The 26,217-nt window shown below is 40.3% G+C and overlaps 2 protein-coding genes across 3 annotated transcripts in view; both read left to right on the top strand.

Annotated features, from left to right (window-relative positions):
• Nucleotides 1-18,062, top strand: part of dlgap4b (discs, large (Drosophila) homolog-associated protein 4b) — a 28,875-nt gene extending 10,813 nt beyond the window's left edge. The window contains exons 6-11 of one of the 2 annotated variants that reach the window (XM_031747886.2): nucleotides 4,216-4,655; nucleotides 5,273-5,361; nucleotides 6,703-7,184; nucleotides 8,983-9,074; nucleotides 11,113-11,283; nucleotides 12,148-18,062. In XM_031747886.2, coding sequence (XP_031603746.1) covers nucleotides 4,216-4,655; nucleotides 5,273-5,361; nucleotides 6,703-7,184; nucleotides 8,983-9,074; nucleotides 11,113-11,283; nucleotides 12,148-12,381 — 1,508 coding nt within the window. In that variant the 3' untranslated portion in view covers nucleotides 12,382-18,062. Of the gene's footprint in view, nucleotides 1-4,215; nucleotides 4,656-5,272; nucleotides 5,362-6,702; nucleotides 7,185-8,982; nucleotides 9,075-11,112; nucleotides 11,321-12,147 lie in introns of both variants that reach the window. The other variant, XM_039612496.1, reaches the window with a different exon arrangement.
• Nucleotides 18,063-18,781: 719 nt separating this feature from the next.
• On the top strand, nucleotides 18,782-26,065 carry LOC120440243 (mucin-5AC-like). Its single transcript, XM_039612290.1, has 3 exons — nucleotides 18,782-19,055; nucleotides 20,552-20,790; nucleotides 21,478-26,065. The coding sequence occupies exons 1-3, from the start codon at nucleotides 19,037-19,039 to the stop codon at nucleotides 22,951-22,953; spliced, it is 1,734 nt and encodes a 577-aa protein (XP_039468224.1). The 5' UTR covers nucleotides 18,782-19,036; the 3' UTR covers nucleotides 22,954-26,065.
• Nucleotides 26,066-26,217: the final 152 nt, after the last annotated feature.

Genomic DNA, 26,217 nt, shown 5'->3' with positions numbered 1-26,217 from the left:
AGTTGACTTTTTACACTTTGCTCATTAATCTGTATGAACAACAGTGGATTGTGTGGGTAAACTCCAGACTTGTTAAAAACCAGTTGGGTCACTCGTGTGGTTATGGATGCCATTGCTAATCTGTGTCTGGAGGAATCTGCATAGTCTCGTGGGAACACAGTCGCGGTGCTCAAAAAGACACGGGAGAAAATGTTTGACAGTTTGTCAAGTAGACACAAGGTTTTCCTACCGCTGTCCATCTAAAATATACCCTCTTTGGAATTAATGTTGTTTATTTGACAACATACTGATTGTATTTGAGTGTCCCGTTTGTTGTGTCCAGCTCTGCTGATTTATCTCCTGACTAATCTCAGAGGCAGATGTCAGTTATGACAGTTATGTGAGTAAAGCAGATTCGGCGGCATTAAGAGTTAAGAGGGTGAATTCTGGTCAGATGACGAAAGCGTGATGTGACACTTGGAGATCTGCGGGGCAGGTGTCCAAACACAGACATGCACATTATCTATGCCCTCTAACACCTCGTCACGGTGACAGTTACCCCGCACGCTGGGATGCATTAGTAGTGCCAGCGCACCACATCACACGCTGTGCTCTGCCTAATGTCTAACTCTCGTTAGAAAAAGGAGAGGAAACGTGGACTTTTCAGCTGTATCAGCGAGGATGTTGGTCATTCTTGGTGGATAGTGACGTGTATGGCTATGATGAGTGTTAAAGTGAAACTTTCTTGAATGACATTTGTTTGACAGTGTTTGTGTGGAAAGATGTCGAGAGTGGATAGGAGCGGGACTGAAATAATGGCAAGTCCCAGACACTTTACAGTTTTTGTTTTGTCAGCTTTTAGGCTAGCTCAGAGTTGGTGCCTTCCATCTTTGAAATGTGTGTTTCAGTGCATCAACTATCGATGCATCAGGTCAACAAGAAGAACTGTTACAAGTTTTTAAGGCTGATGAGGAAACTCAAATCTGATATTTGTTAACCTCTACAAATGCCTGATTATGCAAAAGTCAGCGAATAATTGTGCTGAATAATCGTGTTCTCGATATTGACCGTTATGACTATTCAGGCTTTCACCATATTGGCAACACCAGTGGATCCTTTATTGTCAGTTTATGTTTCCTATTAGGAAAGGGTGTGTAAAAGGGTGTGCGTGTTCGCTCTCCTCTCTGTGAAAGGAAGAAGACACGCTCTATGACTGGAGCAGGGCCAGTTTAGGTGTGGACTGGGTATCATCTCCACTGTTTATTAACTCTGTCATTGTTCAGGCTTCTCTGGAATGTGAGTGCATCGCTGTTTAGTGTCACAGGGGGGACAAAGGGCAGCAGTCACAAGTGAGACTTCTTGGCTGTTGACAGGTATTAGTCTCTCAGTAGGAAGTATTGTATTTTTGTTTTTTCCAGACGTTTATCTTCAAAGTCCTGAATTATTCCATTCAGACTTTTTTTGTGCTAGTAAATAAAGTAACAGCATTTTTTTTTCAGACTGGAAAAAGAATTCCCTGTATTCATACATCTTGGACTGCCAGAAGGACCTTAGATCTAGTGACGGTCCAGTACTTCAGGCTGGTAACTGACAGCAAATTGACAAAATTGACTCGCACTTTATCAGATTAAACTGACCCGATAATATGTACGAGGTCAGATGAGCTGTGAGTGTGTGTATGTGTGTGTTTGGAGGTAAAGATAAGGAGCAGATTATGGTGAACACATGACCCTTTTGTTAGTGATTCAGAGCAGCTCACATGTTTGCTGCGGGGCTTTTTAAAAACCCTTCTTGGAATTTTGACCGCAGCTTTCAGTGAAACCTGATGAAGCGTAAACAATGTTGAATGGAGTTCACCAGAAGCTGTTGTGTTTCTTCTCTTCTAAAATGTAAAATTTAGCACGTGACTATAGGAATCTCTGATCATGTCCTGCTGTTGTGCCACGTTTTACGCTTTGATTAACAGAGCTTTTTGGTAGTGAAGTTAAGCCTGACTATAATGTTAAATAGGCCAAGTTTAAATTTATATTAAGGCGTTATATATTATATTTGATGCATGAGTTTTTGTGACTTTTTGACACTTTCACATCATCAGTGTGCTTTTTTGTTTCCCCAGCTGAAAAAACAAAATAAAAGGCACAACACATTTTTAATGATGTAACAAATCTGATACCAATTAAAACTCATATATGCAAATATTTACTTGATTTTACTTTTTTTTTATCAGAAAGTAAAATAAACAGTCCCATTTCAAAAAATTAGAATTTTCCAGCAATTATTTCATGGTTCAGGCTTTAAAAGGTCAGTTTCTTCTCTCAGCTTCAAAGGGTTGGGCTCTTCTCTGTGCCAATACTCTTTCATGTTTTTTTACTCATTCGTCTTTTTTTCCTCATGTGATGTCAAATAAATCATCTATTTGAGGGATTATACAGCAACCAAAGGGTTTACAGTGTTACAGTAATATTCCCTGTTTAGATTAGACATTTTTAGTGGTACTCCATCGCACTCTGCCATTACTGTGTGTGTAGCATGAGGGGAATAGTGGTCTCTTCTACAGAGTCCTTGTGTTTAGACTAACTATAGAAGCCTGTGAGTGTGTTTACATGATCTTAATGGGAATCTGTTGCCTTGAACTGAACATCTATATAGCTTATGATTGATGACTCGATAATACGCAGCTCTAGAATGGCCAAATGTTCTATTCTTAAAAAGATTCATATCACAAATCCTTCTTCCGATTTTACTAATATAGATCAGAGAGAAATGAAAGCTATAAAGAAAACTGAATGAATAGCCATGCTAGCATTGAATCATTGTGGTCTAATAGGCAGAGGGCAGACGTTGGTATGAGCTGGAAAATCTGCTTTTTATATTGCGTGATGGTCTCATGTTGTGTGGATTTCATGTAAACTAACACAAACTGTTACCAGTATAAGGAGCTTGGCTTCAGGATTTTAACCCCTGTATATGGTACGCTGCCATGTGACCATGAAACTGGAGCATTGCCACGCGGTCGAGTATTAACACACAGCTAGCATATTTGTTTTGTTGGTGCAGCATTGAATATGTCAAAGCATATAGACTCGAGCCCCTTTCAGATGAGCCCTTCTTTCCATTGATCTGATGGCATCTGAACGCGTCGGGCTGGATGAGCGTCTGACTGGGCACTCTGGTTACTTTTCGCCACAGCAATCTAAGTCGCTCAGAGTGTGAGGTGCGGAGGGAGCTACTGCATCACATGCACCACACACACGCTTACATTGATTTAGTTACTCAGATAGATATTAACCTATATAGTTACGCTTAATGAGTTAATGCTTACAGTTTTCATTAATATAGGTGCAAAAAGTCTTTTCTCACGAGTGCAATGGTGCTCTCCACCACTGTCATTGATGTATCTGACAGAACATTAAAAGTGACCTGTGTCGGAGTCACTGCAGAAAACTTATGTATCCCATGTTTGAAAAGCCCAGCTGCTTGCTTTTTTTGTGTCTTGCCAAATTGACATTTATTACTCAACATGCTGTAACAACAAGCATAAATGCACTATTAAAGGTGGTGGAAAGAGAGAATATTTTACTTGTAAAGGTGTTATAAAAATGTTAATTGCATGTTATCTCTTACTACACAGATTTTATTTGAGTGGTTTTTCTCCCTCCTTTGTGTATACGTTCTCTCTGCGTTATCTTTTATGACTGGAGGGCATTTTTGGACTGTCATTGGTGAGCACTGCAGATAAATCTATCTCCCTCAGCTGTTCTACCATATTTGGCTTTGAGTGTCAAGTGGCCAGAAATTGGTTTACTGATTTCATCACCTGTCTTGTGATTGAGTCTTTGAAGCACACGGGGTGTGTGTGATTTAATTTAGCAACCTTTATGGGATGATAAGTTTGTTCAATTTTCTGCCTGATTAGATTTTCCACTTTATGGGATGCTTCCCCAGTTCTGCTGGAGCTCCAGCTTTCATGCAACAGTGTCTCTGTGTGTTTATGTGCAGCTGAAGAGTTTTGCTTTGGACATGTTGAGAAAAGTGGTTAGCGAGTTCTTAGAACGACCCTGATAAACAAATGGGTAATGCATTTAGCTGTTTGCAGTTCTACTTATGCATTTTATTATCATTGATTCCTCCTTGTTTTGCGTTCACAATCCCTAGAAGTCACTTGCCAGTTCACTGAAACTCTTATTTATAATCCTTCTCTTCTAATTTCTCCCTCTCTGCTCTTTTCTCCTTCAGTCTCCACATGCATAACCACCTGTAAGAAAGCAGCTCCTCCACCAGTGCCGCCCCGTACAACTTCCAAGCCCTACATCTCAGTGACCGTGCAGAGCAGCACAGAATCGGCCCAGGACAACTACTTGGACCAGCAGGACAGGAGGTCAGAGGTCAACAGCCAATCTAGCCACGCTCAAAGCAATTCTTCTGACAGCCTTGACAGCACCCGTGCCAACAGCCTGGCCCGGGGCATTCCCCGCCCTCCGCACATCATCCCCACTCCTATTGCTACCCCGAGAGAACCAATTGCCCCCGCCACTGCAAATGCTTCCACTGAGACAAGTGACTCTGTAGTCCAGCACGAACCCCTAAAATCGGGATTTAATAAAGGAAATCTTGCAGCAGAGGAGCCCCTAGTAGCCCCCGTGCCCAGGCGGAAACTTTCCTCCATTGGCATACAGGTAGGACAGGGGTGGCTGTACCACTGTTGCACAGTTGTGTAGAAATCAGACGTTAACTACACATCTAACACAAAGCGGTGCCAATAGTCACATCGTTGACTGAAGTGTAACTCGTTTTGCCTGCTGATCTTGAATCCAGGAAAAAGCTAATTTTGTTCATGATCTCTGTCTAAGTGTTTCCCATCAAACCTAAAAGTATGCCTGGAAGTTGAAGGTCTCATTACTGTGACTCTTGCTCTCTCATTACACCTGGCGAGAGCAATTTTTTTTTTTTTTTTTTTTTTTTTTTCCTGTGGTATTGAAGTCAAACCACATATTTTCGCTTCACCCTCTTCTCACTTTCTGTTCTGAAGCGGAAATATTTTATCCATTTTTCAGATCCGGCTCTCAATGACTCATTTAAAACAACCTTTGGTCTCGGCATTGTAATGAAACCAAGCATAAATTTCACATTTTGTTTTTTTTTCTTTTCAGTTTTTCCACTAATGTTTTGTTTTGTCACTCTGGAATGCCAGCTAGTAGCCATTGCTCGGTGCCGTATTAATTCATTCGTGAGCGTAGTTTCGACAAAGCCTTTGACTATATTTTTGTTTGTGTCATTGTTCCTTACTTTTCAGGTGGACTGTATTCAGGAAGTTGCACGAGAAGAGACTCCTCCCCTGACCAGATTTCAATCAATTGGAGTACAGGTGGAGGACGGGTGGCAGTAAGTCCTCTTCCTGTCCTTTTAACAACGTGAGGAATTTATATTATAGCCACACATACTCCTCTGACTGTTTTTTTTCCCTTTCCAGGAGCTTTGTAAATGTTAAAGCACCCTCATTGTCTTTGTGTGTTGTGTTTTCAACGTTGAACCATATTCCCATAATGAATATTTACTACTCAAAGATCCCCTCCGGGCATGTTCAAATAAACAAAAATATTAATCACGTGTAATGTAATGGGGGGGAAAAAATTAATTACTCGCCTAGAAATTCTTAAAAGCCTCCTACATTGAATTCAAATTGTCAAATATGAAGCTATTTTTTATCTTAATTGAAAAGTTTAACTGCTGGTTGTAAGGCTCCTCATTCATTACTTTCTGTGAGTGATAGTTGTGCAGCAGGGTCCAAAATTATCTTAGTTTGCTAAAGTCTGTCTTTTGAACTCAACTTGTAGCAAGTAAATGTGAAAATAGTCTTAAAGTGTTAAACTGTGAACATGCATAATGCAGTTAAATGTGAAATGTGCACACAATTTAAACTTGCCACAGGGTGATGACTCACACTGTTTCTATAGATTATATTCAAGTGCTGCAGACAGTCTGGAAAGTGCAGATTGAGTGTTTTATGCATTTATTAGACGTGTATACAATCAGTTAGCTTATATAGTAAGTGACTGTCAGCTTTTTTGTCTCTATACAGTCTTTTGCAAAGTGCTTGAATATAATCAAGATAACGGAGATCAGGGCAAATCCACGTCTGTCTCTGGCAGCTAGTTTTGGCTTCGCACCACGGGAAACTTTAAATATGTCTCTGTTTAATGTGTGGTTAAGATTCATTTGTTTGGTGCAGTGCATTCTGTGACTTTGTATTTTGCTGGTATTGTGCTATGTGACTGTTATGTCAGTTTTGGTGCAATAATACTGTCATTCTTCAGGTTTTTTTCCTCCCTCTTCTTTATAATGTTTCATTATTTGACTGAACGCAAACCTCCTTATGTTCATTTTCTGACTGATAACAGTAATGCTCAGTCATTGCATCCATCATATCTAATCAGCCTTACAAAAACAAGAAGCTAGAGTTTCAATCCTCACAAATCATTTGATGCCGGTCTGAGTGCATCATAATGTATGCAAGGCCCAGACTCCATCAGATCCTCTGTATTTATAATGTCTACATTGACCAGTGGAATTGGCTCACTGTTTAAACTAAGAAAGACCTGTTTGTTCCAGTAAGGAGTAAACAGGTTTTCTTTGTTAATGTTGTGCACATAAAATGTCACAATGTTTTTCTTCTAGTTATGAAAAAAAGCAAATTTATCACAGTGTCAACTACTTTTGTTTCAGGCTCAGTCACTCCAGCAGCATGGCCTCAAAACACGAAACAGACTCAGACACGCAGGACATCTCTATCATCTCCCATGTAATTAATGCCAAACCCACTGAGAAGAAAGTCATGGTCAATTGTGCCAGTCAGTCCATGAGCTCCCCTCCTGGACGAGACTCTTTAGACAGCGCCGACCCCACCGGAGACACCTCTTCACCTCCACCTCCCAGGCAGATTCTCAACCGCTCCACCACAAGAAGCAGCTCTTCCTCTTTCTCAGAAAGTCTGGACCCAGCGTTGGACCCCTCTTCTCTTCCACCGCCAGACCCCTGGCTGGACAGCGGGAATAACAGCAGTGTCCCTCAGAGCGGAGGAGGGGGAACGCTGTGTCGGAGGGACGGCCAGTGGTTCTTGAAGCTGCTGCAGGCCGAGACGGGACGCATGGAAGGCTGGTGCCAGCAGATGGAACAGGAAACCAAAGATAACCAGCTCTCAGAAGAGGGTAAGGATGGCAGGGTGCTCACTGTAACACAGTTTTCTCATTGTTTAAGTGCCTCTGCCAGCTGGAGAAAGTTGCAGAATAGGAAAAGCATAAATCAGCTTACTTTGTGTTGTTTCGGATATGGTTTAGGTTGTGGTGACACATTTTGTTATTGTCTGGAACAGAGTGTGTTAAATTCACAGCAGAGCCTGTGACTCCTGGGTATTGGTGTGTACCACAGTGGCAAAATTACAGGAAGAAAAACAAGATTTCTCGGAAATAAGCATGAACTAATTAAACCTCGTGACCATAAAACAAATTCACAAGTTCATTGCACTACCGGGGATAGTTTTGTGTGCAGTAACATAAAGGAAATTGTTTTAAAAAGAAACTGATACGTGAATCAATCGGGACGCACTCTCCTGAAAAAACATAACACTCCAATTGCTCTGGTTTCCTCCCACACTCCCAGAATCATAGACTGAGCTGTGGTGACCATAGTTTTAATGGTCACATAAACCCTGAACAGTCAGTTTCTCTTTACTGAGTTGATTGAAGACGTTTCACCTCCAAGAAACTATGTCATGACATAGTTTGTCCAGTAGGATGCGCTGTTACTCTAGTATTTACATGAGTCAGCAGGAGTAAGCAGAGTCTGCAGCACATGTAGTTGAGTCCACTTATAAGAAAAACTTTTCAGTAAAACGTTCTTTTTGGGGGTTTTTAAGCGGTTGTAAATGTATTTACTGCATAGGAGTGTGTTTCATTATAAGCTAGCGATGCGATCACATAATTACCATGATTGTGTTTTGTTTTTTCTTTTTTTTCCATTAATGATTTGAAACTTTCTACCTATGGTTGATGTAGTCATAATTTAAACCAGAAAGAGCACACCAAGGCTAAATGTCAAGTTACTACTGAAGTCAGTCATGTGCAGGCCTTCTGAATGAGCGCTTCTGCTCGAGCCGAATTCTTCCAAACGTCTGTTGTTGTCTCGCTCGGGCACTTGGTGCGGAGCTCCGTTTATGGGGTCTTGCCTCAAGGCCTCTTCTCACTCTTATCAGAGTTGCACAGCATGGCAGGGATGAGGCGGTAATACCTGGGGTTACCGCACACAAGCGGGCCTCTAATCTCCAGAATTACACAAATCTAGTCTGGACCTGATTAAACCCCCAGATTAGATTAATGCCTCCACATCAGCCTGTGGCATAGAGCAAATACACACAGTACACACAAGCAGGGCTGTGGGTGGTCAATATTCAGACAAGGCCCTTTCCTATATTTGACTGCATGTACTCAGGTGTGTGTGTGTGTGTGTGTGTGTGTGTGTGTGTGTGTGTGTGTGTGTGTGTGTGTGTGTGTGTGTGTGTGTGTGAGAATCATAAATAGTATAATAAATTTGAAATGCAGTGTTCAAAATTTTGTCAGGACAGATGTTTGTCCTGATTTTGGCAAAGCAAAAGACTAGCATAGTGACAAGTGACAGACAGAAGGCTGGGGTATCTATATAGGCTTACATTCCTTTAAATAGGATCACAATGTCCAATAGACTGTAATCCCCTTCATGACATCCTGTGGAGTCTGTTAGATTCACTGTTTCATGCACCTACGTCTAGACCCTAAAGATTTGCTTTGTATGATAATGTTCTGCACAATAGGAAAAAAACAGCAAGTGTTGACCCAGTGAGACCAACTGTATGCAGGTCAGTGTGTAAAGTACCACTATGATTCCTGTCTCTACTTTAGGAGGTAGAAAGAAAGAAAGAAAACAGAAAATCTTCAATGATTCTTACGTTTTTGTTTCTTTCTCTCACTGTAGTGCTGGGGAAGATTCGCAGTGCAGTAGGAAGTGCCCAACTCCTAATGTCTCAGAAGTTTCAGCAGTTCCGGGGACTGTGTGAACAAAACTTGGTGTGTATATCGCCTTTCTGTGATGATCCCACTCTCCAGGCTCGCTCACGAGACTGAAAGTCCCAGCTAGTTTCTTGTACCGGTTACCAATTTGGGTCTTTTTCTGTCCACAGCAAGAGCTGCTTGCTTTGATGATTAGAAAAGCTTTTACACACATGACAACTAATCTGATATACAGCATATTAGGCCTACACACAACAAGTCATTGGGATCAACCCACACAAAAGAAAAGGAGCTTAAAATAAAGAAATAAGCCCTTCATCTCAAGTGTTTTAGTGAAAATGGCTATATGCCGCAGACTTTACAACAAATGCTGCAAAGTAGGAAATAAAGAGCAACTACACAGTTTATCTAAAATATATGAATATAGATCACAGCAGTGATATAAAGCTGCATAAATGTAGTGCACAGAAAAAGAAGGCACAATCTAAAAGCCAGCCTTCCCCAAGCATTACAAACAGTTGCTGTGTGAGAGTAAAAGATCTCAGAGCAGCCTTTACTTCATATCTGTCGGGCAGTATCTGCAGGTTAAATCAGCAGAATAAACATAGAGGGGACAGTTTGATTTGACACTAGATGCTGAGTGGTTGCTTTCTAGATCAAAGTACTGAATTTATCAACGTGGGAGTTGGAAATGTATGATGATATTGAAATGACTAAAACCAAACCGTGCTGTGACAGTAGTCCCTCCAGCTCAACAAAAACAGTTAAGCTGTGATGTAGCTCCCCCTAGTGCTAAATATGAAAACAACAGCTTTTCTGTACCACAACTCTTGCTGGTCAAAGTAGGCAGTGCTATTATGCAGCTTTGTCCTTCTCCATTGATATTTTTCTTCTTTTTCTTTTTCTTTTTTTAAACTTAATAAGAAGATAAAACTCTTGAGAACTAAAATACCTTCTGTGATCATGTGTTGGCCAAGAGAGGCAGCGGCTTAATCAGCAGAACAATACACACACAACAGGCACACATTTGCATTATAAAATAATGGAGGCTCCTGGTTTGTTCCTCAACATCCAAACCTATTTCCTGTTATCTGAGGGTGCCGGTTTGGGTCTTCTTCCAGACCTTGTCAAATTGGTGACACATTTGAATAACTTGCATATGGTTGTTTGAGCTGATGATCTCCGAATCTGCATTGTCTATAAATGACTCCCGATCTAAACTGTAAATAGCATTGTTGTAATTCAGCTAAACACATATTAGCAGCAGTTCTTTCAAGCCTCAAAGGAGGTTGTTTTAAAGCCAAAAAAAGGGGATGGGTCTGTTATAGTTAAAAGAAAAGAAAAAGGAGCAACCAAATAAGCTTTCTGGGTAAGAAACAGTGCTCATTTTAAAACCAGCAAACCTAGAGTCAGTGCTGTCTACTCTCTAGTCAACCAGCTGAAGGCTTCCATGGACAGTGGTGGTTCCTGCTGTGGTGAAACTACAATACACTGAGCTCCTGAGGTTCCAGTGACAGACTGGGTGTGATGTAAAGAAACCATTCCACCAAGCTGATGGCACATTATGGACATAGATACCACCCTTTTACTTGCCAAGATCATTTCAAATAGAGTTAGCCACCTTTTACATTTTCAGTGGTTAATTTTATTTTTATTCATTTATTTTTCATATAAAATTTGTTTTCCATTTTCACACATGCATTTTATTCCTGGACAAGACTTCTCTGGTACACTGAAAAGGCTGAAAACAGGCAAATTTGTCAGAATCCATGGCTTCTTTTTTGGAGCTTTAAAGGCTACACTGTGATAGCAGGAAAACAAACTAGCCCATAACCAGAATGAGATTGTAGATTTTGTCCAGAATGTGAATCAAACTCCAAAAAAAGTTAACATGTGTGGGCTTAAGGGTAGTAATAAAAAATTTTAAAAAAGCTTTTTTATTTTTAACAAGGTTTCATCAGCGGTGTAACACCTTACTGCAGTCAGCTTTTATATCTTATGATTCTTTTCTCATTGTAATATTCATTCCAGTGTTATATAGATTACATGTATTGTATTCTTACTCCTCAATCATTTTCATCTCTCTTCTGGTTAGAATACAAATGCCAACCCACGCCCTACAGCCCAGGACCTGGCTGGTTTTTGGGACCTCCTTCAGCTATCCATTGAAGACATCAGCCTCAAATTTGATGAGCTCTACCATCTCAAGTCCAATGACTGGCAGCCCGTGACATCTGCAGCTGCCCAGTCAAATTCTGAGCGGAAGGTACTTCCCACCCCTGCTGCCCAGTGCCCTGGCTGGGGTAGGAAAGCCGCCGAAACCGGCCTCTCTCCTCCCACCACCACTACCATTGCTCCCACTCTTCTTTTACCCCGCATCCCCTTTGTGGGATGAACTCTTACAAGGCCTCCCTGTCCAAAGGGGCCAGAGTGATCCCTGTAGGCATGCATGGAAAAATTAAAACATCTCAAAGAGGGCTGACGCTTGTGTGTTTTTATGTATGAAGCCCTACTTTGAGCATGCATGTGTCATTTTTCCGATCTGTGTTGCAGCAAAGCATGGCTGAGATGCGCTTCATGTGAAAGAATTCTGGCTTTTGTTATTTAAAAGTCTGTGTCCTTGTGTGTCCTTTGTTGATTGTTAATAAGTAACTGTGTGTATATGTGTCTCTGTGCCTGCATCTTTATGTCAGTGGCTGTTTTACCTGTCGCTGAGGTGCTTTTGCTTCTGTTGCTTGTCAGTATACGTGCATCGAGTGTGTCTTGTGAGCCTTATAATTATTAATAATGTAAACTCCCCATCAGTTCATGTTACCATTTCATGTCTTTGAAAATTGATATTCAAATGACTGTTTAGTCTTTTTTTTCTCAGTGTCTGTTTTTCAGTTGTCTGTAATGTCAGTGTCTCTGTTTATCATGTAAAATCACTGTTATTTCAATCTTAATTGAAGATAATTAGCCCTGTTGTAATGTCTCGTCAAAGTCCTGTTTGCTGAACCTGTCTAAACTGATAAAGGACCTTGATGTTTCTTGATTACATTTTCTCACTGGATGATATCTGTCTTTTTCCCCCCTTATCTCCTCTTTACTCTTTCCTCTCTGTCACTTTCTGTCACTCCCAACATGACAGGACGAGGAGAAGGCGGCGTCAAAGAAGCCTGGTAAGGTACGACCACCGCTGGGCCGCGAGAAGAGTGCCGACTCTTCATCCAACTCTTCCTTGAGCTCTGCAGAGAAACAGCGACAAGAGGCTCGCAAGCGTCTGCTGGCTGCTAAGAAGGCTGCCTCGTTTCGCCAGAACTCAGCCACAGAGAGCGCAGACAGCATCGAAATTTACGTCCCTGAGGCCCAGACTCGTCTCTGAGAGAAACTGTGAGAGAGGGCCGTTGGGTTGGAACAAAGGACAGATAAGTGTCAGTGAAACACCTGGAGAAAGGAGAGGAAGCTTTTGCAATGTAAATGAGCCATCTCAGTGAAGATGGGTACGGGTGGAGGGGAAAAGAGTGGGAAATTCCTGGGTTTGGAGGGTTTTGACACATTCATACAATAATAGGCTGGTCCTGGTGACTGCAAATGAGCAAACAAGTCATTGAATATTTCTTGGACCCAACGGACTTTGAAGCAGGAGACTCCTCATTTGAGTCTTGCCATTGAAAACCTCAGCTGATGAACTTTCTTTTCTTGTTACTGTTCTTGATATCATCATTAAAAAAATTGTTAATGAAGGTATTGTTATAATGACAATTATATCCTAAAGAATCTATATGAAGACTGTTTTAAATGTTCCTGTATCTCGGCTATAAGATATTTTAAGCAGACAGAAGGCAAGCGTTAATGCTTTTCTGTCTTCCATCGTCCTGCTCTCTTCCCAGACCATTGGCCATCTTGTAGCTTTTGCACAACACCGCCTTGTGGCCATCACAGACACTGCACACATACCACAAACTCACCTCTGTGTGTCTTCCTCCTATTTAGTTTGTTTACTTTCTTCATCATTTGAGTTATATAAAAATCAGTTTAGATCAGGTTATTACGAATAGTTTTGGTGTGATGAAACTGAAAGTCAGGTTTAAAGGGGTATTTATATAGATAGCAGTTACCTCTTCTGTATGTCCTACAGAGTGGATTGTGTCAAAGATGTTTTTTAACAAACTTTAGGTTTAGTGTCTGAATGGATTTTGAATGAGAACCCATCCCAATAATCAGGCAAAGCTTGAGGACATAGAATTTTAGGATACGCACTACCGCTCGAAAGTTTGGGGTTTCTTTGAAATGTTTTTGTTTTGTGAAGAGAAGCTCACTTGTTTTAAGCTAATGTAGCACTGACCAGCAGAAATGTTATAATTGGCAGCAATTAATTAAAATTTCAGGCATACATACCTTCACTCCTGTGTTCTAATGGCATGATCCCTAATACCAGTTTGTCATATTAAAAGAATAATTATTAGGAAACCTCTTTCAGTTATGTTAACATAGCTGACAAAACTTGTGCCATTAACAGAAGCCATTACATTACATGCCATTACATTCAATGTTGTTTCTCACTGTGTTATTCAAGGTTACTATAGTTAACAAAAACGACCCTAAAAACTAAGATTAGATGTTTAAAAAGATGTTTTAGATAACTAAAATTTAAAAAAAAAAAACGGGGGGGAATTTAAAACTATAACTGAAACAATTTTGTGAACTTGGAACACTAATAAATATATAGAAATAAATATATAGAGGAGATATCCTTAATTACTATGTGTTAGTTATGTCAAGAAGAGGCTGTGATGTGTTTGAAACTCAGGGTCTCTGGACACTGTGAACCAGCTGCTTTCAAAAAGTTGTGTGATTTTATTGTAATACCTGGACTGATTTTCTTCTCTTTGACATATATAGTCCATATAATATTAATTAAAATGAACACTAAAACTAAACATTTTCAAAGAATAGAAACTAAATTGAAATAAGAGAATCACCCCTGGAAAATAACTGAAAAACAAACCGTCAAAATAAAAAGTAATTAGAAATGGCTGAAGCAGGGCCAGATATTGTCACTTTATAAAAAGCATTTATCGATTCATACAATGTTTTTTTTACTACTCCCAGCTCAGAGAAGTGCAAACCAGCTCTAAACAGAACAGAAAGAAGAAGATAAAACCCTGTAGATCATTGCGCTAGGAGATGTAAATCAGTCATAAATCAGAGTTTCTAGTCTTCTATTGGCAGCTTTATTAAATGGTTCCCATAAGAGCCAAGTCATGTTGGTTTGTGAAAAGAACAGTACAGACTGTTTAACTTTTCAGGCATGTAATAGGTAGTTCCCTTTTTTTAAGAGAATTTTGAGACTACACTAAAACCCATAAAGGCTGATGTATCAGACTCTTAACTATCCAATATTTTTAATCAGCGATACAGTTTTCATAACATTATCAAATAGGTCCGGAGCACACTGCTTGCATTACCAGTACCATGTTTGCTTCTCGTGTTAACAAGTTAGAGCAGTCTGTCTGAGAAGCACGAGTCAGCACTCTGCATCTAAAGACCCAGAGTGTCACTTTTTTTTTCTCCCCAAGTGAAACATGCAGCTCTCAGCAAAATCTGTGAAAAAAAAATAATCTATTTATAGTCATGTTGTCAGCCTAGCAGGACTATAACTGATATTTTTCAGTATAATTTAAAGATGTGGAATATATCTGAGAAACGTTTTTCACAAACGTGGAAAAATGCAAGCTAAATAAAATGTCATTAATCTGATATAATATAGGAGATAATTACCAGAAACACAATGAGGGTTATAATTATATTATTATTGATAAGTTACCAGAATCTTTGACAGGGAATATCTTTCCTGGTGCACTCTTTCTTTCTGAACTGTGTGTGAGCCACAACACTTTATCTGTCATGCATAGATAGAAGCTAGGTAGCTAACTTGCACTTGCTGATGCAGTCTGCCACTGGAGCACAGGATTGATCCCTTGATATATATTCCAGTAATGATTGATTAATACATTTTAATTTGCAACATTTTTGTAAACCATTACTTTATACGCAGCGTAAGATTTATCCTACAGCTGCCCTAAATTAACAGTTTTGGCAATTACAAAAATCTGTTTTTAATGTTTGTGTAGTGGTTAATCCACCGACATGCACACGCTCTTTAATAAAATGATGTGTTTAATACTAAATATAATTATTGTTGGTAACCATGAATTATCAAAGTTGTTGTTTCGCAAAATAGTTGTTTTTTTTGTTTTTTTTATGAAGATCCCAAATTACTGTTATTTGCTTGCATTCATGAATTAGTTTTTGTGGTTGAATGTTATATGTCTGATTAATTTCGGACTTGTCTGAGAAGTCCAGTGTACCAGCTCAAGTTTGGGAATATTTTGATTGGTCATTTTTAGTGTTATACATGAAGTGGGAGTTTTGCGAAATTACCTCAAACTTTTGAGGGGTAATGTTTACCCGACAGAATGACATGGGGAACTATATACCGAATATTTATTCCTTTTGTTGGGACGAAATCTTTCACTCCTCCTGGTGTCTTTTGCCTTCCCTTTTCCACTACCTTAGCCTTTCGTGTTTCCAGAAGTGTTTTTTGATTTTATTTTGCTTCCCATCACTCAACAAAATAACGAAATCAAAGTTCATTGTTACATTATCCCCCACCCACCCACTCATCCCCCCCCTTAGAGGAGCACCCAAAATACCTGCACTTATTTTTATTCAAAGAAGACTTTCTTATTAAAGCATTACATACATTAGTGATTGTGTTTTCATCATTTATTCAGTTGCTTCTTTTTTTTTTCTTTCCACTGAAGACTGCATAAGCCAAAGATGAATTCACTGTTTTAAATTCATCTTGTGTATTTAAATGTCAGCTTCAAGGAACTCAACAGTCGACTGTGAAAATAGATTAAGTGCACTGTAGCCATAGCAACATATAGATTTAAAGATTTTGATAAGTCCGTGTTTGACAGCAGAACCGGCCATCACTTGTGGATCAAACCTCTCCGTTTGGTTCATGAACTTAGGAGTTTGCATTTTGAAAAGCATCGTTTCTGAAGTCTGCAGCAGCAGGGGCTGATTTTTTTTCTTTTTTTCTTTTTCTTTTCACTCAAGAAAACATATGATGTCTCTGCCATGTGTTTACAGTGAAATGACATAGCTGGCATTGCATAATTTGCATGAAGGGGACACATCGCTTTGATTGCACATATCCCCTCACTTTAGATTTTTACACTGCGAGTAGCATACCGAACCAGCGAGTCACCCCTGACATGCCTTAGATCAACCACTGTCATTTGCCTGTCTTCCACTCAGTTGGTAAGCAAACAAACTCCAACTGTCCTCTCCTAATTACTTGCCACTGACCTTAGCTGTTGCAGCGTCTGTTTCTCACCTGCTGTGAACCAGAAGTACATAATTTGAATTGGAAATACCTAGTAAGCGCCACTTCTTACTCTTGATTGCTCACCATTCTTTCACTGTTGTGTTTGCCTGCTGGGGATGTCTCTCAGCCAGAAAAATGGCACAAAGGTGTCAATAGTTGGCTCCGTGATGGCTGTCAGTATACCCCCTTCCGTTTGACTGGGGGTCGTTAACATCTGAGGCCTACAGTGTGACTCAAACTTGGTGGTTGGCTTGATTTAATTTCTGACTGTCTGGAAGAACTCGTCTGACGAAATGTTTTCCTAAAAGAGACATCTATGCTTATTTTATGTGTAAGCTGGGCGGCTTCTAGTGGATATATATGTATCAACGACAAGATGACAGTGTCTTCACTCTATGCACTCACTTCCATGTTTTACAATACCTAATAATTATGTAATATGTTACATAATTTCATGTATCATTTTCTTTTCTTCATATTTTTTTCCCCCACATATTGCTTGCTTGCACAAAACCGTAGGACTTGAATGCAGATAAAACACAAATGTGGCATCTCCGGTGCACTAAGGGGAGGAGGCCAGGAACACAGAGAAAGTTGTTCTGTGATCTGTTTCAAACTGAGAGTCAAGACTTTTTCCAGCCTGTTGATGACTGTGTGTGTGTGTGTGTGTGTGTGTCTGTGTCTGTGTCTGTGTGTGTGCATGTATAGGAAACCAGGGGATGTAAGTGGGGTACTCAAAGAGACAAAAGAAGGCTCATCTCATACATTTAAACAAAGCTGTTCTTTAGCACACAAATAATCACTGGGGCACACCTAGCTGGATTTCCTGGGTAGGTTTATCAGTGATTCACTCAGTGGCACTGTGGGGGGGATTGCTGCTCTAAACTATTGATTTTTATGGGTGATAATGAATGGGCTTTTATTTTGCATCACACTAAATGCATGATGAGTTTCATATCAGAGCATAGCTTTGATGAGCTAAAGGGTAAAAGTTTCATCTTGGGAATCCAAGTTTGATACATTTTTGCACATTTAAATGCGTTTCCATCAGACAGTGTGAATCTAGTGAAACTAACCCCACGCAGTACTCTGAAGAGAGGGGGAGGACAAAAAGCTCTTTCGTATCCCTTCATTGTTTCTCTGACTTTGGAATATAACTGGGTGAAGGGCAGGGGCAATACTCTTTTAAACATGAGAGATATGATGTAGCAAAAAGTGTCTGTACAAATCCTAGAAGAAATACTTTATGAAGCAAGCACATACTTTAAATCTGTTCATTAAACTACTCTTATAGGCTGTGTGTAATTCAAGGTCTGTGGGTTTGGTAAAACTGGTTGTGCTGTCTGAGACAAAGTTGTGAGAGAGTGGATGTGCTCATAAAGTGAGATTTACCTAGATTCTTGTCACTATACTCTGGTAATATTTAAAGTATATGCGCAATACTGAGTAAAAGGGTTGTTTGATATTAAGACGAAACTAATAATCTTGCATTTCTCCCCCCGTGCTTCTTAAAAATGTCTTCTGTAAATAAGAACAAAGTCGGACTAAAATCCCCATCTTTTACAATGCTGTAGAGCTATTTATACTATTTCAAGGTTGTTCAAATGTATAATGCAGAGACCTAAAATTCAATAAATGCACACAGTACTTTCTCAAAAACGTCATCATGGCTGCCTTTATTTTAGTGTTTTGCTCTTTTAAAAAGGTGATTTCCTTTGCTTTTCTTTTTTTAAATAATAAGTGTAAAAATCGTTTTTAACACTGAAAACATACTATGATCTATAGTGTTCCTTTACAGTCATCTTACGTTGATTTGTTTGTGCTATCTATCGCACAGAAACCAAAACTCCCGCTTATTTTCTGGAGGAGTTTGTCTCCCACAGATGTCGAGAAATCAAAACAGTCCCATTTTTGTCAAACGAGCCTCTCGGGCTTGAACAGCAAAATGAATAATAATTCACCAGTCAGCTCTTAAGACGCTTATGTTTTTGTGTTATGTTTTACATATCTCAAACTAAGATATAAGCTATCTACTGGAGACGATAATAAAATGACCACAGTGGTCTGAAGGTATTACACCGTTGTTATATATAAGTCCCGCTTGTGTCAATGTAACCACTGGGTTGTTGGTTGCTCCCCTCCAGTTTTAACCGTGTCGAGATAATAACAATGTTTCAATGACTGCGCTGTATTTTGAATGAAATGGTTCTCCCGTCACTCACTGTGACACCGAGTCCGTCTTCTGCCTGAAAACGCGCCGCGATTGGCGCATGTTCGCCTAGGAATAAATGCCGCGACGCGATTGGCCGACAGCTGTGAAAGGGGTGGGACGGACTGTCAAGATTAGCAAACCGCTGCAGGTAAAAGGAAGGAGCGACAGAAGACAGCCAACATTTATCTTTGCAAGAAAGCGAGGAGTGCGGTGGAAATGTGACTTTTGTTTTCTCCTCACCCCCGTGCGGCACAACTCTAGCGGCGACGGCTTTTAGTTCTTTTGGAGTCGGGACGAGAGCACCAACACCTTCGGCGCCTTGGAAGAAAGTGTCGCTGTGTCAACCATCGTTTGGCTCCCGGGCACGCTTTGTAACAACGAGCAACTTGGACAGCTGCGTGTTTTCCATACAGCTATCAACAAAGAATGAAAGCAGTCAAAAGAGGTGAGCGTAACTCGTCTTTTGCCGTGTCCGTTTCTCGCCAGCGGAGTGTCTGCCTACGAGCCCCTGCGTGGCTTTTCGCTGTTGACTCTGGCTGGTATGCGGGGTTTTTTGTTGCGAGCAAATGCAGCGTGTGTTTGTGTTGAAATTTGGAGGGACAGCTAGCCAGCTAGTTATCTCTGGAGGCAGGCATGGTGTCCATCTGGCGGAGCGACATGCGGGGAGGCTGTGCGTCCCTGCTCGCCTCCTTTTGTGCCTTCCACATGGCTAATTTACCCGTTTTCCCCCCAGGTTGGTCATATTTTATTTTATGCAAGTAGTGGGGTTTTTTATTTTGTTTTTTTTAATACATCCCAATAACAAAGCGGTCTGTTGTGCATAGTTTGGGCAATCAGATTTTTTTTTTTTCTTTTCACGGTCTCAGCAGCCCGAGACCGTGACCATGTATTTGTAAACTTTTTTTTTTTTTTAGGGGTTACTTTTTCAAGCCTTTCCAAGGCGACCCCGAGCTGCAGATGCCTACAAAGGTAGAGAGGACATTTTGTAAACACAAGTTGATCAGCGTGATGCTGATGTGACAATCTGGCCTATCGGAATGAAAGCGAACTAAGCCAGCCCTGCACTGAATTGTATTTGCTTGCTGTCAGTAAGATAGTTTGGAGAGTTTTTTGTTGTAGATCTTAAAAGGTCCGTGCCGTGAGCCAGTGGAGTTGTAGTATCACGTACGTCACGCCTCTTCGGGGCACTGCAGGGAATGCCTCAAATCTCTGTCAAGCGAGAAGTCCTGTTTTTTGTCAGACCCAGTTTGACCACATTAAGGCTGTTTTTGAAACATCTATCCCATTCATAGAGTCGGGCTTTCTGAAATGTTTTTATTAATAGTAATAGCTGTTTTATTTCCCTCCTGCCCTTTTATTTTTTTAGGCAAATGGAGGAATGCAGGTTTGTCAGCTGCTCTAGCAGCCTTCAGTTGAATCGGCTCGAGGTGCTTTGCATTGTCAATAGATTCCTGGGCCACTAGCTGCTGTGATGTTGATATGGCCACAATGTCTTTGTGAGGACAGGCGCTGCCCCCGGGGGTCAGGTTTCACCCAGCCCCACAGAAGGACATTTACTGCATTCACTTGCCCACCCCTGGGATCAGGCATGCTCCATTTTGAGGGGAGATTCCCTCCTATGCCAACCATAAATGTCTTTTTTTGCAAGGCACGCATAGCACAAAATCACAAAGCTCTTGTAAATCTGTTTGTTACTAAGTAGTAATTAAAAAATAAAGTAACTGTACTTGTTTACTGCTATGTGCTTGATCAAACTGTTACCTTCCTTTAATGTTTGTTTACCTGGTGTCTGAAGAACTGTGCCTAAACCACACCATGCATGAGCCAGAATAAGTGATGGGTAACATCAGAATCAGAATACTTTATGACTACCTCCTACAAACCAAGTCAGCCAGGGGTGTAAAAGTCAAAATGACTGACGTCTTGCCTGCTTTCCCTCAGCTCTCGCAGAGGATACTTGCCCGGAGCATGAGGAGCACACCTCAGCGGACAGCGATGATGGCTCCCCGCTCGACCTGTCAGGAAGGGGGCTCTCTGGGAAGCGCCGTCGCCGTGGTAACCTGCCCAAGGAGGCGGTGCAGATTCTCAAGAGCTGGCTGTACGAGCACCGCTTCAACGCCTACCCGTCAGAGCAGGAGAAACAAAGTCTGTCGAGCCAAACCAACCTCACTGTGCTGCAGGTAAGGAGCAGGTTTTCATTTATTGATTTATTCTCTTCACTTGTTAGAGGAACTTGCATCAGAGACATGACACTATGTCTGTTAGTACAAACAAGTGTGACGCATATTTGGCTGATGATGTCTGATGGATTGTGCATGTAAATCTAAAAGCACTTTTACTGCTTTAACGGCTCTTTCTGATTGTGAACAAGTGAAAGCAAAACAATAGTTGAATGTTCGTGGAATGTATGCATTGTACTAAAGAGAACAGCATTTTTCCCAGCCTTCCTTTTTTAACTTTGTTGCATCAGTGGTAGACGTTTCCTCTTTCCCTCCCAACACGTAGGCATGCACAGACAGGCTGCATTAGATAAGGCATTTGCAGATCAGTATGAGGCTGCAGCAGAGTTTCTTGTTATGTAGTCAGTTCACTGGAATGCCTTTGGCTGGCTTCTCTGTGGCTCAGCATATTTGAGCTCAAACCTTCATTACTGCCAGCTGTATGGGGGCTCTCACGCCTTGTCTTGTCATGTGAGAAGGTGTACCACTAGAGGGAGTTAGTAGGGCCTTGGGTACAGGTTTAGGTGAAGAAACATTGCTGTTTGCGTCAGTTAACTGACACTTTGTGATCTTATTTTAGGGTGGTAAGCAGAAAATATTGGTTCTTCTCATACCTGAAATCTATAATTTTTGTATTTATTTTCACAGATCTGTAACTGGTTCATCAACGCACGTCGCCGCCTGCTCCCTGACCTGCTTCGCAAGGATGGAAAAGATCCCACTAAGTTCACCATCTCTCGCAAGGTTGTAGGTAGAAATGAGGGGCACTCCTCCAGCGGAGGTGGCGTCTCCTTCACAGAAAGCCACTCCTCTCCCAGCCCATTGCCGGAGCGCCCATCTGTCATTCATTCTGCCCCTGTTTTCGACCTCGGTGTTCTTGGGAGCACAGCAACAGCTATTCTGACAGGAGCAGGTTACCCTGGTAAGGAAGTGTCAGTCCAGGCACTGATGAAGCTGGATACACAAAGTTTGCTGAGGAAAGTGAAAGAACAGGGGGCTTATTTGGCAAGTCTTGCCAGCAGAAATACAGCAGCTAGCACCACCAATGGCCTGTTCAACACACCTCCACCAACTCCTCCAGATCAGTGCGCTCCCCCAGACTTTAGTGCTTTGCGCCTCCTCGCAGATGTAGCTGCGCAGAAAGCTATAGAGCTCGAAAACGAGATGAAGCTGAAGAGCCAGAATAAACCCACAGAGACTGAACAAGCAGAGTCACAGAGCAGCACTTGTAACCGAGAGATAGGCCTCACACCTCCTCCAGAAGACAACCAACAAGTCTTGGATCCTTCCAGGGTGCAGCATCTAATGGAGACAGCTATGACCGTTCCAGCATCAGATGTGCCTTCGGGAAAGGATTTGGTGCCTGCGAGCACAGAAGCATCTCTTCCAGTCCCAGCTCCATTCTTTCTCTCAGCTCCAGGGATATCACCTCTTCATATGAATAAAGTCATCGTTTGCCACATAGAGCAGGATCAGCCTCAACTCATTACAGCCCATCTACCAACCATGATGCCAATACCTGCCTTAGTCTTAAAACAGCAAGATCCTCACAAACCAGTTGCTGCTCCAGCCTCACCAGCTTCAGCCTTGAGCTCAGTTGCAACTCCGTTGTCCACTACATGTCCTGCAAGTGTGCCGGGCTCAGTGCCATCCCCAGTCCTTCTGCCAATCACAAATTTATCTTCCGTCTCTGCAAACCAGGAATTATCCACAAATGTAGCTGTTGTTCCACCCACCAGAGGAATACCACTTCAGCTGCCGTGTCCCAGGTCCCCCTCAACTCCAGTTGCAGTAGCATGCCCACTGCCATCTTCAGCTGTCATGTCTTCTGAAGCCCCAGTTACAAGCCCAGCATCTGCCTCTGCCCAGGTTTCAGCCGCTGCCTCAGTTTCGCCCCAGTCTGCATCTATCACACCTCCTCTTGGCCTCAGTTCCCAGCACACCGCCTCCCAGCAGCCCACATCCCCGAGCAGTACCAGCACAAGTAGCAGTAGTTCACAGAGGAATTCAGCTTCTGTGCCCCGTGTTTGGAGCATGGTCACCAGGCAAAGCCGCTCCCTGGGGAAAACCCCCATTAGCGCCGTGTGGGGCCCACTGCACCCGGTGAGTGAAACTGTCAACTAGGAGCTCTTTTAAAAAAAAATATATATATATAGTTGTGGAGACCAAACACTAGTTTTAGTATGGACAACACTATATTGGAGAATGTAATATTATTATTACTTTTTTTTTTTTTTAATTCATCACCAGTACCTTTTGATATGATAACCTGAGCCTGTAGAATGTGCAGCGGGGAATTGAATAATCAGATGCGCAAACTGGGATGAAGTAAAGTAACCAACATAATGGTACTTATAAAGTGTTTATTATGCTGTTTGACAACGGAAGTGGGGTTTGGGTTTTTTTTTTTTGGTTTTTTTAAATCACTTTTTCAAAATGAACATTCCTGCAGCGTAAATGCAAAAAAAAAAATTATTTTATCTTTTGTTTTGTTTTTTTGTTGTTTGTTTGTTTGTTTGTTTTTTACCTCTTCCCATTTTTACCAGGATGTATTGATCGCCCACTTTTTGGTGTAATTGGCACCACCAGCAAAGTTGGCCTCTTTAGTAGCAGTACTGGATTTTATTGAATGTACAAAAGACACTGACTGCGAAACATCCACTCCCCTCTAGGATAAAAATGAGGGCATGGTTTTGTTTTTTAATATTCACATCACCGCCTTCTTAGTTTAGTGCAATGTTTTCTTTTCTTTTTTATTATTATTATTATTTTTTCCTTTAAATTCATGTCTGTACTGTCTACTTGGGATGAGAGAAACTGATTTTTACAGCAGGAAGCTCGGACCCTTTCATAATGTATTCCTATTGTTCTTTTAGTTAAAAGGGGAGGGACTTGTTGTGTCAACTTTCAGCGAAGTATATGCTTTGCTATTTTTTTTTTTTTCTACAGTTATATCTGTAGTTTTAATTAAAATCAGTATTATAGTGATTTAGCCAAAAACACGTTTTTCTTCTAGGCAATCATCTGTTAACATGAAGCCCTCACAACTCCACGATGCATTCAGTTTAGTGAGAGAAATGGTGCTTTTTATGGTTTATAATATTTATGGTTTCTATGTTCCCATTTTATTCAGCAGATATTTCTCTGTGCACATAGGTTCTCTGCAAAGCAAATGTACCACACTCAGTAGCTGACTTTTTGTATATTTAATGTTCTAGTGTTTCCTCATCTGTGATTTCCACTTTTATTTACAAATGGTTTCTATAGACTTTCTAATCATAAAGTTGTAGTTTCCATGAAACTGTATTAGGATGAACCACAATTTGTGGCTGAATGCCATCTCAACTTTTAACAGTAGCAGTGTTTGTGGGAAAGTTACCTTTGTATGAGAATAATGCTGTAGCAAAACTTAATCTACAATACTGTCATGTTTACCAGTGTTACCGAGCTGTGTTTAGCTCAAACGGTTAGGTTTATTCTGCGTTTTTGGTTTTTGTTTAAATAAATGTGTGGGTTGTAAATGTTGTCATACTGCCAAGCATCGACCATCACAATCATTCCTAGAAAATACTTTTTTTTTTTTTTTTTTTTCTTCTTTCCTGTCTTGCTCTTGGCAGACATGAAAATGAACGTGGGAAAATGGTCATACATTTTTATTTTACTGTTATTTTTTTGTTTTGTTTCCTCACTGCCAGTTGTATTTCAGGATTTTGACTTTTCTTTTTAAGGCTTTATTTTGTTCAGGTATTCTGTTGTCTGATGTGCATTTATACCTCAATTTACAAAAGTCATGTCAGACTTGGGTCATGTCAAGGATATTAAGTATTAAACGCAATCTTTCTTTCCTTCTGTTTTTTTTTTTTTTTTTTTTTTTCATTTCATTCATACTAAATCATGTCACTGTGACTACACCTGAATGGTTGTAATACTGGATGGATGACTAAGGTTTTTTTTGTTTGTTTTTGTTTAATGGCAGTGCTTTATATTAAGTTTCCTGTGATGTGCTTTTTTTTTGTTTTTTTTTGTTTTTTGATGTTTTGACTTAAGCTTTATAACTGTGTGGCCTCTGTACAGCTACATGCATTCAAAACGTGATCGTTCAATTTCATGTGACTCACAACTGACTGCTGGTAGTATGGCTGACTGTTGTGCCTTAAACCTACAACTGATTAAGATGTCCCATTTTATATTAAAGACTTAAACAGTCTGTGCAATATATGCCTTAAATTTAAAATGTCTTGTCTTTTTTTTTTTTTTTTTTTTTTTTTTTTTTTTGTATGAGCCTTTCAAAGAAATAAAATTTCAAAACTGTTTATAAATTTTTCATTTGCCTTTGTTTTGCTCCTGAAAGCAAATTGTGATCACTTGTGAGTTCTTACTAGGAGTAGTGGGGTTGACCCTGATTTCTTCAAACATCTTGGCTAAAATTCAGAAATTTAAAAACTTTTGCAGCTTTTAAAGGTTTAAATATCAAAGTTTCTAACTTGCAATCTGGCTATCATTGTGGGATGTTTCGTTGAAAAAAAACCAAAAAAAAAAAACCAGGTGGTGTTCTCTTTTTTTACTTTTTGCAAATTACAAAATTTTATATGACAGAATATCTATTTGAAACAACTTTCAAATTCCATGTTTATTTTAGCCCATCTGCTACAAAGTGTGTACACATGTACTCCCAGATATGTTTTTATTAATCTAAATGAGTAAAAAAATGATTCTTTAGGGTGGGTGTAGGGTTTATGGTGGCACTTTTGTGTCTTTATATACAGAGGCAAGAAGTTTTATTACAAGTGGACCAATTTAATACGGGACAAAAGTTGATTTGCTGTTGAGGAAAATCTTTTTTATTTTACTGTCCAGATGTTATAATAGCAAAAATTGTAGAACCGACACCTATAGATTTCTTCTGGTCTATGATACGAGATTTAAAAATTTATTTAAGCAACTAGAAGGGGGGGTTGCAACACACAACAGCTCATGTTCCTTTCATATGCAAGTCATGTAAACAGCTGGGATGTCATTATATTTCTCAAAATGAATCCAATGTCTCTTTTTGTCCTGCCTAAAAGATTCAGCCCAACAAGCAGAAAAAAAAAAGGTTACATTTTAATCACAAATTTATTAAAAATTGGTGCAGTGTATCCATTCTCTTTAAACCCCTGATAAAGACACAAATAACCAAAAACCATCCATGTCAGTAAATGTGTGTCAGTGAATATGTACTTATTTAGTTCATGCTGCAACGTGAAGTAGCTGTAAGTAAATATTTATTGGTTGCATTCCAGCTAAATTTAAGTATCTGGCAGTTATGTAAAGCACAGAACACTGTACTGCAGCTTTGTAGGAAAAAGCGCTGTCATGAAATGTTTGAATGCAGGCATGGTACAATAT

The sequence above is a fragment of the Oreochromis aureus genome, linkage group 5 (assembly GCF_013358895.1).
Source record: "Oreochromis aureus strain Israel breed Guangdong linkage group 5, ZZ_aureus, whole genome shotgun sequence".
NCBI classification, from domain to species: domain Eukaryota; kingdom Metazoa; phylum Chordata; class Actinopteri; order Cichliformes; family Cichlidae; genus Oreochromis; species Oreochromis aureus.
The sequence above is the reverse complement of the archived record's forward strand: the minus strand, read 5'-3'. Positions and strand labels throughout refer to the sequence as shown.

What these genes read in the sequence shown, in the direction of transcription:
- LOC120440243 (XM_039612290.1), top strand. An exon ending in CCAACCTCACTGTGCTGCAG is followed by an intron (nt 20,791 to 21,477) that starts GTAAGGAGCAGG and finishes TTATTTTCACAG; the next exon opens with ATCTGTAACTGGTTCATCAA.